We start from the raw sequence: 18,769 nt of genomic DNA, 5'->3' as shown, positions 1-18,769 counted from the left end.
TCGAAGGTCGTCCATTCCATTTCTGGACAATTCGAGTCATTAGGAGTTTTCCCTCACCTAGTACCAAAATCTACTTCTGCAGTTTTCACCCAATATTCCAATTTCTCTCCTTTGGGACCAGGCAGAACAAATATGATATCCCTTCAAATAAGGTCTTTTCTTCTGGGTTAAATATTTCTAGTTCCTTTAATGATGGTCTTACGACATGGTAGCCAGTCCTCTCACCATTCTGGTTGCCCTCTTCTAGGCATGCTCCAACTTGTTAACCTTTCTAAACTGTGACTCCCACAACTGGACACAATACTTCAGATGTTCTCTGAGCAAGGCAGGGGACAGCAGAACGATCACCCTTCCTTTTCAGAAAACACGGCTTCTACTCACGGAGTTGTTTTGGTTGCTAAATTACTGCTGACTCATGCTAAGTTCGTAGTCCCCTGAAACTATTAGATGTCTTTTTCATCTGCCATCATTCCTCCATCTTGAATTTATGTGTTTGATATAATGAACCCCAATGTAAGACTTTACATTTATCTCTATTTAATTTCATCTTTATTACAGCTAACTCAAAGTTGTAACCTGTAAAGATCTAAAGGAGAATGGGAATGAGGCCATCAGGAGTGTAGCCCCACTAGACACTCTGCTTCTGTTTTTGTTAACTGAGAACATTACTGTTTGCCATTTATTTACTTACAGGATCATATAGAATTTGTAATCAAATAACTTGAGCTAGAAGGGACCTTGGAGACCATCTACTCCAACCCCCCCCCCCATTTTACAGATATGGAAACTGAGGCCCAGGGAGGTAGTGACTTATACGAGGTTACACATGTAGTAAGTGGAAAAGTCAGTATTTGAACCTAGGCCCTCTTGACTTCCCACTGTATCATGCTGCTTTCCTACTACTTTGGAAATTATAAAACTTGTTTACGAAAGTTAAAACTGGGGGCAGCTAGGTGGCGCAGTGGATAGAGCACCAGCCCTGAAGTCAGGAGGACCTGAGTTCAAATCCGGCCTCAGACCAAACACTTGACACTTACTAGCTGTGTGACCCTGGGCAAGTCACTTAACCCCAACTGCCAAAAAAAAAAAAAGTTAAAACTAGAGTGCAAGAGTTTCAAATGATTTGTGCAACAGGAATGAAGACAATATGAGGTAATTATAATTGAAAACTATTTAAAGATACTGTAAACATGGCTAATATGGAAATGTGTTTTGCATGATCTCACATGTATAACTGATATCATATTGCTTGACTTCTCAATGGATAGAGGAGGGTCAGGTGGGGAGGAGAGAATTTAGAACTCAAAATTAAAAGAAAAAAGAATGTTAAAAATAAATGAACCTAAAAAAATAAAGACACTGCAAAAAAGATACTTCAGAGGGTAAAAACATTTAGAAATGATAAGAAAACCAGGATCCAGTACATTTTAAAGTTTAGTTACTTTAAAAGTCTAAGAGCTATAGTTATTTCATAAATTTGAAAACAGATTTTTAATTATGTGAAACATAAAAGGATAGTGTTGGGTCATCCAGAAGTTTAAGAATGAAACCTATATGCAGTACATTTAAAATTATTCTTTTAGCTTAGGGATGGGGAACCTGTGGCCTCAAGGCCACATGTAGCCTTCTAGGTGCTTGAGTGCGGCTTTTTGACTGAGTCCATGTTATACAGAACAAATCCTTTTATGAAGGGGATTTGTTCTGTGAAGTCTGGATTCAGTCAAAGGGCCGCACTTGAGGATTTAGAGGGCCACATGTGGCCTTGAGGCTGCAGGCTCCCTAGCCCTGCTTTAGCTTCTTTTTTTTTTGTCATACTTACAGATATATATATATATATATGTGTGTGTGTGTATGTGTGTGTGTATATATATATATATATATATATATATATATATATATATATATTTTGTTAAGTATTACTCAGCACTGTCAAGATGAATGAGATAAAGTCAGCAGAGAGCTTTTCCATGCAAAGTTAAGTCAAAAGCTTGTGGACTGATGAAGGAAGATGATGTTTGTAGAAACACAATTCACTGGGGCCAAACTCCACTCTAAGCCAAAATCTCAGGAAAAGTGCACCACAGAAACTTACTATATGTCTAAGTGTGTATCAGTCATTTAACCTTTGGGACTAACCTCAGCTTCCCCATCATTAAAATGAAGGGGCAGGTCCCGTCCAATTCTAAATCTAAGTAGTGGATATTTTTGTTTTCTCAATGCAGGAAACTGGGGTTGAGTTAATTTCTTCTTCTTTTTTTTTTTTTAAAGTGAGGCAATTGGCATTAAGTGACTTGCCCAGAGTCACACAGCTAGGAAGTATTATGTGTCTGAGGCCGCATTTGAACTCAGGTCCTCCTGATTCCAGGGCTGGTGCTCTATCTACTGCGCCACCTAGCTGCCCCTGAGCTAATTTCTTATGAGACTAAAGCACTTTAAAATGATGATCAGGAAATCATATTCTTTTATTATATATATGAAATATAAAAACAAATTAACCACACTATATATATATTTTTTTTTTTGCAAAGTCCACAGGACCTCAGAAAAATATGTTCTGTATAGGAAGTGATATAATGTGATTCTTACAGCATCGAAGTTCATTTTTGTATACTCAAGTACAGAAGAGGCTGTAGGTAGTGTTCAAAAGGATTACAGAAGATGAATAACGACAAAATTGGTAATTAATTTGGTGAACTGTCACATACATTGGTGATAGTCATGGAGAGAAATAATGACCATGTAAGCTGCAAATAAGGACATGGAGGAAAACTAATTTAACATGGAGACAAACACTAACCATAGAAATAAAATAAATTCCACATCCGCAACCATTTTCGAATTGCTGGCTTGTGCAGTTGAAAAAGGGGGCTTCTCTTTAAAGTCTGTTTCATTTTACCCAGGCAAAGTTCTTCTCTACTGATGATTACATCATCTTGTTTTAAAGACTTTTCTTTTTAATTTATTTTTTAAAAAAGTTCCATCACAGCGAATATCGGCAGAATCTAAACACTGGTCTGAAGTTGGGACTGCAGTACAAGCACATTATTTTTTTCTTAAGATTGCATCTTCAGAAAGTTTGTCTGAGTGTTCAGTGTACAACCTTTTTCACTCGTCCTGTTTCATTCCACACTTAGAGGGTGTGTGTGAGGGTGCTTCAGTTCCTGTAGGTTCCCCACCACCACCACCACCATCTTCTTTCCCTTCCCACAGTAAAAACTCCAAACTTCCACATCACAAAGTGGTAGGCAGTAAAGTGCTTTATACAAGGAAAGATTATTTACACGTGGAGAGGATCCATTTAACACCTTACGGACCAAAGTTCATACACCGTGAACAAAATGAGGCTCTTCTAAGAAACACCTTTGTTGACATAAGGTCCTTGGGGTGCTTAGGTGAAGTCCTGCTAATGACTTTAAATAGCATGAAATGCAAGCAACATCTTGGATGCTGGTAGGTCTTCATCAGACACATTACTCTTAATGGATAACTGTGAAATATTATGAGGCTATTATAGTGCTTCCCATCACATGTGAATTTCAGAATCAGTCCCATAGAGGCCAGTTATCTACATCTTGTTCAACTTTCCATCTCTTTATGCAAATAATTGTCAACTTTTCTCAAAGAAGTTACCATATATAACTTAAACATTTGCCAAAGAAGGGATCAGATGAAACCTATGTATTGCAACACTTCTTTATGCATTTTGGCACTTTTTTTTTTTACATTCCAGTTTCATTTTTGAGATCTCCTTTCCATTAAGTTTGCATTTCGTGCGCAGAGAAATGCCACTGGGGACCGCACACCTTTTTTGTTACTTGCAATCTCTTTTCAGAATCTCCATGACTCTTCTTCCAAGAGCTGGTTTCCAGTGCTGGACAAAACTTTTCATATTCACAACTAGTCTTCCTGTTCTTACATCTTCATGTCCTGCGATAAGGTACTCTAAACCTAAAAGGTAGATAACAAGATAAAGAAGTATGCAACACGAACCTCATCTGAAAGAGAAAGACCAATGACTCCGTTCTCCTCAGTGGGAGCTAGGCCCATCAGACGGGTGCCAGGAAGACCATTTGATCTGGGCCACATATTTAGCAGATACAGAACTTACCATTCAATTAATAGACCAGAGCATTTGAATGGTATGTGAAAGTTTGATTTTTCCTAAATAATTATTGAATTTGAAGAGGAAAGAGTTTAAAAATATTTGTTAAATTTTTTCTTAAAGTATGCCATTTTTGGAGCCTTGGTTTGTTTTTATGTATCATTATATGTATTTTTAAAGCTGTGAAGTGTCACAACAATTATGGCTAGACATCTAGATCTCTCAAAAATAAATTGGCTAGAGCGTGTCTGGACCTTTGAGGGCCCCTGAAGTAGAAAAAGCAGATCACCAAAAAGCTCTTTTGTTTTTCTTGATGCTCCTACAGATCTAGTCATTCATTCACTGTTGATTTAAATAACATCTATTGGGTGCTTGGCATCGGACCGGGTACTGTGAGGGATACGAAAGGAGTTGATTTGGTTTCTACTGCAAGAAGTTTAAGATCTAGTTAGGTAGACAAAATATACATACATGAATCTGCCAGAGAGGAAAAACAAAAACACTACAAAGGACTTTTGAATAATTCTTTGAATAATTGCTATAATATTTCCAACTGTGATGAACTCTGTTGACTCTGACTTAGCTTGGCAGAAGCCTGGTTAGGAAGCAGTCCACTTCTGGAGGGAAGTCAAAACAAAAGTTAAACCATTTTTTTTTGTATTTACATTTAAAAAAAAGAGATTTATGCCTTTTGTTCTTACATCTTATTCATTTTCAAATACATCCTCCCCCACCCCTCTGCCACCCAGCAAGCCTTCTCCTGAACAAAGATTAAAAAAGGAAAAAAACTAACTTAATAAAACCAACCAACACATCAAAGGCCCCTGGGAAAACCTTTTGTTCTTAATGTCTTTTTAAAAGTCAGGGGAAGTTTCATCCCCCAGTATTCACAGCTTTCATCCCAGGAGGTAGAAGGGCCCTTGCTGCCATCTACACACTCAAACCTAGGCGTGAAAAGGAATCTGCACAAAGATACATACAGTGCGATCACCCAGACTCAGGTGAAAGACTTCAGGTGAGGGGGAAGCCACACAGATGACTCACACCTCAACATCTCAACGTTAGGAACGGTAAGCCAATATCTGCCTCTTGACAACTTCTATCTGCCTGCTGGCCCTGGCTCTTCCCTCTACAGCTGCAAAGAAGCCTAATACCTGCTCAACCCCCAAGCCCTTCAGATGTTCCAGGATGTTTTGGCTCTGGGTATTGGGACATTTAGCTTGGGCCATGACAGCTCTGGCAAGTCTTTCTAGCTATCATCTTTCTTATCCCTCGAACGAATTACTGATGGAGGTGTGGGATAATAGCTACTTTTTTATATCTGCCACTAAAGGCCTACTCTGATACCTTATCACACGGCATGGAGGTGACCTAGGGCTCTCTGTATGATAGTAGAGTACAAGCTTGGGTTCTTAGGTCCTTGTTGTTCAGTCACGTCTGACTCTTTGTGACCCTGCGGACCACAGCATACCAATGCTGTCCATGGAGTTTTCTTGGCAAAGATACTGGAGTGGTTTCCTTCTTCAGTGGATTGAGGCAAATAGAGGTTAAAGGACTTGCTCAGAATCACACAGCTAGTAAGTGTCTGAAGCTAGATTTGCACTCAGGTCTTCCTGATTCCAGGCCCAGGGCTCTACCTACTGAGCCATCTAGCTGCCTCCTCTTAGGTTCTACTACATTGGAAAATTAGATGTTGTGTCTTCTACCTGAGAACCAGTTTAACCAAGTCTAGAGAGGCTGGAAGTCAGTCAGTCAACATTTATTAGCACTTACTATATGCCAGGTACCATGCTAAGTACAAAAAAAAAACAACAAAAAAAAACACACAAAAAAAGAGAAAAGAAAAGAAAAAAGAAAGAAAGAAAAAAAGAAAAAATTGCCCCTGTGCTAAAGGAGCTCACAGTCTCACATGCAAACAATTATGTAGAGACAAGATATGTACAGGACCAGCTCGAGACAGTCTCAGAAGACACTAAGATGAAGGAGGATTGGAAAAGGCCTCTTGCATGAAGTGGGACTTCAGCTGGGATTGAGAAGCCAGGAAGGAGGTGGAGAAGAGGAGGGAGAGAGCTCCAGGCATGGGGGGCAACCAGGTGATGACTCTTTGAGGCATGAAAGGTCTGCAGCCTGTGTTGGTAGAATAAATACCAAACTGTGATGAAATCACAGATCTAAAATGATCCAGACCACCACTCCCTCTGCCTCCACTAGAAGTGATAATAGAAAGGTGATTATTATTTAATTTTATTGAGGGAAATAAGAATGTAATAGACCTAAAAAGAGTATGAGCTCTTTTTTTCTGCTTATACTGTGGATGACAGAGAAAGAAAACTCCAAATCACTCTATTCTTCTACAGGTCAGGAGGGCACCTGGGGGTTCTTACCACTGGCTATGAGAAAGCTGAACAGGTTAATTTCTTTTCACAGGTAAGAAGGTAAGAGGTTGGTTCCCAGTTCCATTTCCAATAATCAGATCACCTGTCTCTAAGTTTTCTTGAAATAATTTGATATCTATTTTCCTAGGTTTGCTTTTTTCATTCATCAGCAATCAGTACCCATTCCCATCTTGCCGTGATATGGACGCAGAAGATATACAGTCAATGCTTACTGAATGAATTTGTGAGTCTGTTCATTTAGTTACATCAGCCCCTGTTAGTGGTGACTGAGGTGACTTCAGGAGACATATAGGCGTGGAAGATTCCAGAATTTTCTTATCATTCTTTTTTTTTGGCCCCAGTTCTTTGAGTTGTGAAAATGGAAAACACGGTAAAATAAAAGACTGTCTGGCTTTTGCTTTGCCGGTCCCAGTCTTTTCTTCAAAGCAAGTAAACATGTTTTCCAGAATTCTTTGAATAACTGCTCTTGGGTTTCCAATTGCGATGAACTGGGTCGATTCTTTTGAGTCAGTTTGGCAGAAACCTGATTAGGAAGTGCAGTCTACTTCCTGGAGGGTGGCTCAGACAGTTAAACCTTTTGTTTTTAATGTCTTCCTAAGAATCTGGGCATTTAAAATAAATTCTGGCCTTGCAACAGAATCATTGCTGGCAGGAACCTCAAAAACCTAAATCATTGGGCAAATACTACTTTAATTAGCGATCTTCAGTTTCCGGAATTAAAAATTTAACATTCTGTTTTCTGATCTATTTAAATTTATCCCCACTTAAAATATGTATAATGTTTTAAAATGTATAATTTATCCTTTTCATCAATAGAAATGCATACCATTTAGATGAAATATTGAGATGGGGGCAACACCAACAAACTCAAAAGGACTTTTATAAGTTATTTTCTTCATTTTAAGATTTGGGGGAAGAAAAATTCTGTTAAAATTATCATTACTGTCATTTGGTTGTTGGTTTGTTCCTTTGAAGGCAGGCATTCAAAGAACACAGAACTCTTACTAGTATAACTTGAATAGCTGAAATACTGGAACAAAAATGGGGCCACCGTTCCCAGCAATGCTATCGAAGCAGGTGACATTCATATGAACAAGGGAATGGAGAGGATTTCCCTGAAATAATTCCATGCTCTGCTCTCCCTCATCTTCTAGATACAATTTCAATTTTCGGAGTCACAAGGAAATTGAAACATCTACAGATTTTCCTCTACCAATATCCTTTACTTTTTAAGTGTCTGCTGGTTTTTGTGTGAAATTGGAATGATTATTTAATGAAAGACAAGATAAGGAATGAAGGCTGTTATCCTCCCAGAAGAAACAGATGCTTCCTGCTCAAAAATAAATTAATTCAATATTATGTCTGTAGATGGAATTTCATATTTGGATTTCCTCTGAGAAAAGACTTTAACCACGGCACTATCGTAAGACCTAGTTTTCAGATGAAGAGCTAAGTGTGACTATAAAGATTAAGATCCCTTTCTCCCTTCTGCGGCAGAGGACACTAACTTGCTAAATTTGAAAATGTCACATTAGTTTATGGGGCACAAAGATAGGAACAAGAATTTTTTTAAACGTTAGTTCAAGATGATCTGGTTGAGTTGTTGCCAGAATTTCAAAGGTAAGATGGACGCTTATTCAGAGTTGTGGTTTGGAGGACAACAGTCATTATGACACTTCACAATTACATAGGGCTTCACTGTTTACAAACTGCTTTCCTCACCACAACCCTGCAAGTATTACTATTTCTATTTTATAGAGGAGGAAACCACCGCACCAGGGTCAGAGCATTAGCAAGTGTCAGCCAGACCCTGAATTCACTAACTTCAAACCCAGTGGTTTTTTCCATCTATAGAACATGAGGCACATCTGTAGGGAACGAGGATGTATTCAACATTTTTTTCTTTAACAAAACCAAATACTCACCAGGATTAAGGATCGGGCAAGTGCAGCCTCTGTTGGTCCAGGACTCTGGGTAGAGTGTTCTTTTTCCTCGTAGAATCTTTAATTTGGTGGATTTCAACACTTTTTTGATCTTCACATTGACTTCAGCATGAGAGCCTTTATCATGAGCTGATAAAATCTTTATTTTTAGCACTGCAATGACACAATTCCAAAAGGAGAAATGCAGAAAGCATCATACACACAGTTCAAGTTTGAGAAGCATTACAAACATTAACTGCAGAGGAGCACAAAGGATAAACATCAATGTTGAATGCAGCTTTGATCATCTCTCTAAACACCATTCAGCTCCCTCCCTCCATTTGCGCTGGCCACATTCCCACCTGCCTGATGACATCATTACTTCTCTTGCACAGTCCCAGTATTTCTATCGCATCTTATACACCACCAAGCTACGGTGATGTTCTATCAAACACATATTGCCCAGAAAGGGAAACAAAAACACGACCATGAGGAGATATATATTTCTTTTTAGAATCTGGTTGTGTTTATTTTCATGCCTGGCTATGAGGTCCTCAGGGACGGTGACCCTCTTTCTGTATCCCCGGTACTCAGCACCGTGCCTGGAACATAGCAGGAACTTAATAAATGTTTACTGAATGAGTAAATATGCTTTAAATGTTGGATTCAGCCAGTTAATAGGTATTTATTAAGGCTTTGCTATGTGCCAGGCACTGTGCTAAGGGCTGAGGATACAAAAAGAAGCAAAAAACGAGGTCCTCAAGGAACTCACATTCTAATTGAGGAGAGGACAGACAAACAACTATGTACATGCAAGATACATACATAGTAGATGCAATGAGATCAAGGATTTGTCACTCAATGAAAGTGACAATGAGCACGACTCCTCCCCTCTGTAAAGAGGGGAGAGATTAGCATATATTGGGAGGGCTGGTAGTGAAAATGTCCCACCAGCCCTGCTCTTCGTCAGAGTTCTATACAACCACCCTGTGCACTGCACCCTGGAAAGGGGATGTGACTGGGGAAAAGGGGAGGGAGACAAGAGTAGCCAATGAGTGTGTTGTTCTCTGGAGAAGTACTTTCCATCTCTCCAGGGCTCCCAAGGGAGTCAGAGAACCCTGTCCTAACTGCTGCTACATATAATCAAGAGTGGCTCCTAAGGGTCCCTAAGCCAGGATTCTGGGATGCTGTGTGCCAGGGAGGGTACAAAGGTGAAGCAGGTGAGCCTGAGGGCATGCAAGGTGAAGCTGGGGCCTGGTGACAGAGGTCCTTTAGAAGGTAGCTGCAGGGCAGGTGATGGCTGATTTGGAGGTTTGAGAGACCTGGGTTCTAGCAGGAGAGAGAGCTAGAGACTATGGTGAGAGAGTGGTTCTGCATTGTACGTAGCAGCAGAAACCTTGTGTGATGATCAACTACGACTGACTTAGTCTTCTCAGCAATACAGTGCTCTAAGACAATTCCAGAAGACTCATGATGGCAAATGCTGTCCACATCCAGAGAAGCAACTGTGGAGTCTGAATGCTGATCAAGGCATACTACTTTCACTTTTTTTGTTTTTTCCCTTTTGTTCTGATTCTTCTTTCACAACATGACTAATGAAACATGTTTAATATGATTCTACATGTGTAACCTATATCAGAATGCTTGCTGTCTTGGGGAGGGTGGAGGGAAGAAAGAGAGAGAGAAAAATTTGGAACTCAAAATCTTATAAAAGCAAATGCTGAAAACTATCTTTACATTAATTAGAAAAAAATAAAATTCTATTAAGAGAGTGGTTCCAACTGTATGCTGCGCAGTGAGATTGAGAAGAGAGGAGAAGTGGGTTTGGGGAGCAAGGTCCTCTGGTAAGCGATTTAAAGTGGCTGGGGAAGAGACAGAGCGCGCCAGATTAAAGGTAGACAGAGCTCCAGAGTCCCACTGTTGCTGCATATGAAAAAGGATGTGTTTGGGATTAGGGCAGTGACAGCCTCACAGAGTGGTTGTGAGGATCAAATGAGGCAATACTGGTAAAGTGCTAAGTACAGAGCCTGGCACAGAGTAGATGCTATAGAAATGTTGCAATTATTATGCTCCCTTCCACGTGACCCTCAATTATAACAAGCTGCTAGTATACAACAGCAAGATGGGAACTGAAACGAAACACTCTAAGACAGGAAGTTCTTAATCTGGTGTCCATGAACTTGTTTTTTAATATGTTGATAACTGTATCTCAATATAACTGGTTTCCTTTGTCTTCCTATGCATTTTATTTTGTGCATTTAAAACCATCATTCTGAGAAGGGGCCCTTAGGCTTCACCATGACCCAGAGGAGATTAGGAGCCCTTGCTCTAAGGTCAGCTTCTGTTCTGAGCTCTGGCTGGTTTCTTCCCTGGAAGTGAAAGCCTAGGGGTACGTGGGAGGACTGAGGGGAGGAAAGGCAGTGGAGCCAGAAAGGAACTTAGAGCTCATCTCACACCGTCCCTGAGCCCTTGCTTCGGACTTTCTTGACATCTCTTTTCCTGCCTAATTCCTCATTCGGGATGTACGACAGCCTGCTCGTGCTGACAGCATCCCTAACCCTTTTACCTTCTGGGAGATGCTCAACTTTGACTTTTCAGAGACTGCAATATTCTACAACTCGCAGTCATGAAACATCATTGGAAAAATGTCAGAGTCAAAATGTTTGCTCCTTGTTTCAGGGAGAATCCTGGGGACATTAACAGAACGATGTAATTTCCCCAAAACAATCCAGGTTACTCACTTTCTCCTGTTCATTTCTGAACCAACTCATCATGAATTGGTAACGTTTGTATAAGATGTATGTACTGGTAGGTGAGCTCCATAGTTTGTCCATCTAATTGCACATCATAGTCCGGACAAAGTGGGGATTCTTCATCCGCTTAGCTTCCCTGTGTAGGTGGTTAATCCAAACTTTTTTGAATTATTATGGATTGAACTAAGAAGGCTTTATAATGTTCTAGGACTTGAGACAATCAGCAAAATGTAATCTACAAACAGGAACATCTGGAGGAATTCATTATCTGTGAGAAATCCTTTTTCAATCTCTACTCTATACTGGACCTCATCCACAACAGTGGGAAACACCTCTGGTGAGTATATATATATATTTCTATTTTACGCTTTACTTGATAAAAACCAAGGACCGTCTAACAAGATTGTCTCTGTTATTATAATTACATTATGCATATGATATACTTGTAATACATAATTATATAATGTATAATTATATATAATCATAATACAATTTTTATATCATTCTGACATACGAAACCTTGTCAGAGGAGAGCTTTCAGAGTTCTGTTTTACCAAATTACTGCAGTAGGTCTGTGTCTATATGAGTGGAGAGGAAGGAATACATAGGAGAGATGTTGCCAAGGTAGAAACATTAAGATTTAGCAATGGACTGGACAGACAAGGTGAGTGAAAGGATTGAACGATGACACGGAGGTCTGGAACCGGCTGGGAGAATGGGGGTGCCCTTATCATTAACAGGGAAATCTGGAAGAGGAGAGAGGCCTTGGGAGGAAAGATAATGCCTTCTGTTTTGGACGTCTCAAGTTAGAGATGTGTTAAGAGGCAGCTGGTGATATAAACTCTCACAAAAGAAGTTAGGGCTGACCTGGGAATCATTTGCATTCATGGGAAGTTATGAGATGACCAACTCCGACAGCTTAGAGAGGAGGGCCCAGGGGAGAGCCTTGGGGAATTCCTCTGATTGGTGGGCGTGCCCCGGATGAAGACGCAACACAGGAGACTGTGAAGGAGCTGCCAGACAGGTAGGAGAACCAGAAAAGAGCAATGTCAGGAAAACCTAGAAAGAAGAGAGAATATCTAGGAGAAGAGTGTGGTCAACAATGTCGAAGGTAGCAGGGAGATCACGAGCAGACTGATAAAATGCCATGAGATTTGGCAATGAAGAGATTGCCCATAACTGGACTAAGTAGTTTCAGTTGAATGATGAGGTCAGAAATCAGAGATCAGAGGGTTTACAATCAATCGACTGAGAGGACAAGTAGAGGCACTCAGTGCAGAAGGCTTTCTCAAGGAGTTTAGCCACAAACAGGAAGACAGATTTGGGATGATAGCAAGGATGGTTGAATGAGATTTTTTTTTTTAAATTCCTTTGGTATCTTCCCCTCTTTCAGAAAGTTTGAGAATCAGTCCTTCGGGGCTCAAATGACATGATTTCAATAAGGCCCCTTTGTATATACATGGTCCAGTCTAGCTTCCTTTCTCTATTTCTTCAGCGGCAGTTCCACTTCCTCATACGGGACATCTTGGGACTGCAATGTTGGGAATTCAAGTGTGGCGGCCCTGTCCTTAACGGTAAAAATAGTATGTTATAAAAACCTCTGGACGTCTTTTTCCATTTTTTTCATCTCGGTGTTAACCTCCTTCCAGTTAAAGTCCTTAAGTGCCCTCAAGATGACTTTTTCAGTTGGGTCTCTTGACAAGCTTTCTTTAACATGGTGTTTCCCAGCACTGCTTCTTACTGTTTTATGAGACGTAGCTGCCCATAATCTTCCACCATAAGACTGTACAAAGGAGTCTATGTTCTAAACCCATGTGGTCTTTGGCCACCACCTAGTTCTACTTAGCAAGGACAGCCAGGGTTTACTGGCTGAGCTGGCTTCTAGGTTCTCTGGTCTCACAGCAAATGGTTTGTATCTATTAAACTTCTTTGGGGAACGATTATAGTCAGTGTCAAGGATACAAAGCGATCAATGTAGAAGAAAGTCTGCGTGGTCCACATGTATTCCATGCCCATGTAACACAGTTTTAAGCAGCTCCCTACTACCCACGTTTGACTAAGAAAGGGCTTGTCAGAAACATTTATGTTCATTTCACATTTTTTTCCCTATTTATTTGTTTCACCTCATTCTTATAATAGTACGGTGCTGCCAGAGACTATCTTTGCCAGCATCCCAACAAACTCTTCTCCTTGGTGAGTGCACCACTCTCTACATATTGGTCTAATACTGGTCGAGCCTGTGGCAAGGTCTTCAATAGTACTACACAAGACAAATATTTATGAGGGCCTGACGCAGGCTTTGTACTGATTTCCAAAGCCTCTCTAGAATTAATAGATAATGGTTCTCAGGAGCAAAGAAACTGATTTTCTTCTTCTAACTCACCATATGAATACTTCATCCCACAGAAGATTTTGGGGTTTCCTAACGATTGTTCTTTACATTCACATTTACCTAAAAAAAAGCAAACAAAGATTTATCTTCATTAACACTGCAAAGGTGAAAATTGACAAGTAAATTCAAGTAACATAACTGTGTCCTCTTAAGTCATTTTCTCAGTGTGCTCAAGAAAGCACTAGCCACAACGACAAATGAAAATTATTTAGACCCATAGAAGAACAAGGGAGTTGCAGAACCGTCTAAATGAATTAAATTTATTTATCTGTGGAGGGCTGAAGAGAGAGAGGATGGTACCGTCACAGAATTTCAGGTTTCCCACCAACGGCAGGAATCCCCTCTGTACTCTTCCCCACAAATGGTCATCCAGTCTTAAAGACCACTAGTGATGGGGGCCTCCCCACATTCTGAGGCAGCCTTAATTGGTAAGGCTTCCTGTAAGTCCCACCCATGCCCCTGGTTCTTTCCTCTGAAGTGAGGCGGAACCGGTGTAACCCTTCTTCCTCATCAAAGCACTTCCAATATCTGAAGATGGATAATGCATTCCTCTTAAGTCTTCTCTTCTACAGGCTAAACATGTCCAGTTCCTCCAAGTAATCCTCAACGGAATGATTTCTAATCTCTCCACTATCTTGGTCATTTTCCTAAAAGGGTGATGGGGGGAATCAATGGACTTAGTCCTCCTTTCCCTGTTTCTTCTCTCTCCCCACCAAAGTCTTTAGGATCCAGGGAAGTTTTATTTTTACTTTAATTTTTAGGACTGAACAGATGTGACCACATCATAGGCACAGCAGAAGGAGCCAACACAGAGGGCGAGGCAGGATAACAGGTGGTATAACAAGAGTCAGCAAAGTGGAAGCCACAGGATCAAGGATGCATTGGAGAAGTTCACCTTGGGAAGAGGGGGATGCTTTCTCCAAGAGAAGAAGGGAGGGCAAAAAGTAGAACAGGAGAGAAAGATAAATGGTGAGATGAACAAGAGAGAACTTATGGGAGCCTGCATCTTCTAAGTCTGAGGCTAGGTCATCTACTGAGAATGAAGGGAGTCGGCGTTGGGCTGTGGCCTTGAGAAGAGCAGCAAAGATATGGAACAATTATTGCAGAGAATGCAACAGGAAGGCCATTAAAGAGGAATTCCAAGGATTTCCAGTGAACACTGATGTCCTACTTTGAGGTTAAATAGCATCAATTTGGAGTGTAGTCAATCTGTTCTGTGACTTTCCTTAGTTATTCCAGGAACAGAAGCAAAGAAAGCAGTGGGATTTATCTATTATTGGAGTTGGTAAGGCAGGGACATCACAAGTTCAAGGCGGTAAAGGGAATCTATGTTCTCAGGTAGAAGATAGTTGGTTGGAATGCCTAACCTGGGTTCCAGGCTGGAGGGGAGAGGGAGAAGTGAATCCAGAAATGGGTCGATGGATTGGGAGACCCTGTAATGATTGTAACAAGGGGAAAGAACATTTTATTATGAATGGAGTTGGATGGGTATTTACATCCAATAGGTTATCAGCTTTCTCAGTGCCAAGCTGAAAATTTTTTGAGAGTAATTAAGGGCTGAACTTCTTTGCTGTTATTTAACTTTTCACATGTTTGCGTATTTTGTCCAGCCCTAACCTCCTCCCTATTCAGGCAGGGAGCCAACTGGATTGTAAAGGCATAAAGGGTATTGATAATAGGAAGAATAATTAAGTGAGAGTTAACTATATTAACATATTAGCAGAAAAATAATTTAGTTTGTACATAGATTTACAAAATCATAAAGGGGAATATGGTAAGTGTGGGGTGAATGTGAGAAACTGGATAGAAAATTGAGTCTAGAGATTGAGTCTCATGATTTAAACATTATCTAATTTATATGGCTCTCCTTGCTTTTCTGTGGCACATGAGACTAGGGAAAATTTTGTCTTTTTTGAGAAAAAATTACTAGTAATATTTAACCCATGTATTTAAAACCACGTTGGCTGAAACAATTTTAAACAACGGTTGATGGATGTGTGGTTATTTTAGAGTAGCAAAGGCCCTATAGAAAGTTCAGAGAATCTGATATAATGTGTAAACCCATACTAGTCTCCACTCTTAGGACAGGGAGAACTAAAATTTTCTGTTCAGCTTAAGAGCATCATCTCATAGCCATGACCCTACATCTTTACAGAAAATTGTTATTTTGGTATGGGGTGATAGAGCAGAAAAACCATGGAAACCCTGGGCAAGTCACAATCTCTCAGTGTCCCAGGCCCTTATCTAAGACTATAAATTGCAGACCAGCTGCTAATCTGCCTTGGTTCTCTACACCAATGGAATCATAGACTCGTTCCCTATGCATTCCTCTCCCTTCCTCACCAACAAAGAAAAGCCGTGAGATAATAATGAGATAAGGGGCAGAGGACCAGGCTTCTAGGCTCTGCCATGGACTAGCGTGGGACCTCTGGTAAGTTCCTTTTGGCTTGAGTTTCATAATCTGTAATAGGAGGGATTTGGACTAAAAATTCCATGTCTTCTCCAACTTGAAAAATCTAATAATTCTATGATGATTAGCCTGACGATAAGAGCAAGAGAATCATTGGTTTAGCCTTTGATGCTTCCCAGCTGTGGGACCAGAGGCAAGTCACTTAACCTCTGTTTGCCTCAGTTTTTTTAATCCATAAAATGGGGATAATGAGAGCATCTGCTTTCTAGGGTAATGAGAATCAAATGACATAATGTACACAAAACACCCTATAAAGGTAAGCATGTGGTAAAGGCTGGCAATTATTATTATTATTATTATTATTATTAATGTAGCTGCAGCTCAGTGTCAACAGAATCCACAGGCATCCCAACTGGGCTGTGGGCGGCCTCAGGTTCTCCTCCTAAAACAGCATGGTGGCGAAATCAATGCTGACTATAGTAACACACTAAACAGTGGGAAAGAGAACAGTGGTGCCTAACACCATGCTCCATTCAAGGATGCTGTCAGCCAGGTGACCAGAGAATACAGCACAAGGCCTCCTGATGACTCCACAAAGGCACCACTGACATGCTGTGCCAGAAAACCTAGCAGGACCTCCTAAGGCCACCTCCAAGAAGTGAGGCTCTTCTCTTTAGTCTCAGGCCTATAAAAACACTGGCACCTCTCTCTGGTTGCTTTCTCACACACCTCAGAAGTACTGAATAACAGCACTTGATAGAATTGTTAGAATTTGAGGCCTGGAATTTCTAGTCCAAACCCCTATTAGAGCTGATGAAACTCAAGCCAAAAAGAACTTGCCTGAGGTCTCACACACAGGCCATGGTAGAGCCTAGAAGCCAGATCTCCTGCTCTCTTATCCCCTTATCCTATGGTCTTTCTTTTTTTTGGGGGGGGGAAGGGAGGAAAGCCTAGTACTTACTAACCGCTAACGTTTATATAGCAACTTACGGTTTACAGGGTACTCTACGTAAATGATCTCATTTGATCTTCAAATCAAGCCAGTGAGGTAGCTGCTGTTACTATCTCATTTTACAGATAAGAAAACTGAGGCAGGTGGAGGTGAAGTGACTTGTTCAGAATCACAGTTATGGTGCTTGAAGCAGGTCTTTCTGTCCCCTGGACCATTTCACCTGTCTAAGAGCCAGGACTTCATCTCTGTGGCTGCTTCCTTTATCGATTCCCCTTGACTTGTGAGAGAGCTTGAGAACTGCTTTGTCTCAACATTTTTTACCTTGTGGTCTATGTGGTAATGACCAGACATTTAGTCAGTCATCCAGCCCACAGGCAAGGCCTTCCCAGCTTGGAAGGATCTGCCACAGCTTCCTCTCCTGGCACAGCCTTTGGGAAGCCAGGGTCACCTTCATGCCAGGCAGAGGCTTTGGAAGAAGAATTTCGGAAATTATGGTGGTCAAGTATTAAAACTGACCCTAGGATAAGCTTTGCTGATTAGGTCTCAACTCGGCCTTTGTTTTTCAAAAACTAAATCTGGAAGGGGAAAAAAACGCTTGCTGTGTTATACTGGGTTATTAGAAAGTTAAAGAAATAGGATTGTTTATACTACTGCAGTATTAGTCAAAGCCAATTTTGTTGTTCAGGAAATGAAATATTTCAGCTGGTGCTCTCTACCTCACAAGAAGTTGTGGGAATTAAGGCAATGCTGCTGGTATAGGCCCTAAGTTCCTGGTTCAGTGACTCCCTTCACATAGGTAGGTAGATATACACAGCTGTTTGAATACAGATCTCACTGTGTCTACCACACTTGCATGCTTGGGACACAGCGCATTGCTCCTTGCTGAAAGGGGGTGTCCATGGGAGCTATTCTACACCCAGAGGAAGATGGCTGTTTAGCAGGAAACTGAACAATAACTTCTCTAAGCTGGAGCTCACCCAGACGAATTCCAGATAGTCTTGAGGGACATCACAGACAGCACAGCTGTTAATGTGGATGAGAGAGACTGGAGTCACTCTGGTGCCAGCACTGAGTTACATGCCTAATTGGGTTGATGCCAGCTCCCTAGTAACACGCATAATTGGCTAACTGAATGTCACATAAGCTTAAAAGCTTGATCCTCAGAGATCTTCCTTAGCAGACTACAAGACTATATAAATAACGTTATGTTAGAATTATGGAAGAATGTTTCAAGTTCTCATTAAATGAACAGTAAATAAATTCAATGTACAGAAATCAAACTAGAAAGCATTAAGAGGAAAAATTTTTGGTTGTAACCACTGATATTTTTTCTTTTCTAAACTTTGATATGATTTTAGGTTTTTTCTTCCTCTATTTTTCCTTTTGTGAGTAAAAATGAACCCTTAGCCTTTGTTATATAGCTCTTTTTGTCCCAACATGTCCCCCCAAGAGATACACACTTGTATGGTAAGTTCTGTCTCATCACCTCAGAACTAAAGAGTACCATTATGCTGCTTTTTCATCCACTGTGAGCAAAGTTTTTACTGTCGGGTATTAAAAATTGCTATTGCCTCAGACTGGGCTAGGAAAAAAGAGCTGACTTTGTCTTCCTTCTCACCTGAATGTCGAAGAGCTGAGAATCCTTGTTCGTCCTCCCATTCCCAGGCTGGTTCACTCTGGTTAAATACAGGGTAGAAGTCTGGAAGTCCATGGTACCAGTCAACATCTGCACTGCTGTAATAAAGTCAAACTATGAATAAGAATATGTCACATTGGTCAAAGCACACGAATAGTCAGCTTTTGAAAGAAGCTGCACAAATGATCAACAATCGTGTTTAGAGC

General features: G+C 40.6%; 1 protein-coding gene across 5 annotated transcripts in view; it reads right to left on the bottom strand.

The window, feature by feature from the left end:
- Positions 1-3,239: 3,239 nt before the first annotated feature.
- Positions 3,240-18,769, bottom strand: part of NTN4 (netrin 4) — a 225,053-nt gene continuing 209,523 nt past the window's right edge. For 4 of the 5 annotated variants that reach the window (XM_027855752.1, XM_027855754.1, XM_027855750.1 and 1 more), the window contains 4 exons: positions 18,546-18,661; positions 13,557-13,625; positions 8,424-8,594; positions 3,240-3,948 (listed from right to left, as the gene is read on the bottom strand). In XM_027855752.1, coding sequence (XP_027711553.1) covers positions 3,812-3,948; positions 8,424-8,594; positions 13,557-13,625; positions 18,546-18,661 — 493 coding nt within the window. In that variant the 3' untranslated portion in view covers positions 3,240-3,811. The remainder of the gene's footprint in view (positions 3,949-8,423; positions 8,595-13,556; positions 13,626-18,545; positions 18,662-18,769) is intronic. The other variant, XM_027855751.1, reaches the window with a different exon arrangement.

Source organism: Vombatus ursinus, unplaced genomic scaffold (assembly GCF_900497805.2).
Source record: "Vombatus ursinus unplaced genomic scaffold, bare-nosed wombat genome assembly UNPS02011334.1, whole genome shotgun sequence".
In the NCBI taxonomy this organism is placed as follows: Eukaryota; Metazoa; Chordata; class Mammalia; order Diprotodontia; family Vombatidae; genus Vombatus; species Vombatus ursinus.
Note: the sequence above shows the minus strand (reverse complement) of the source record. Positions and strands in the feature narration are given on the sequence as shown.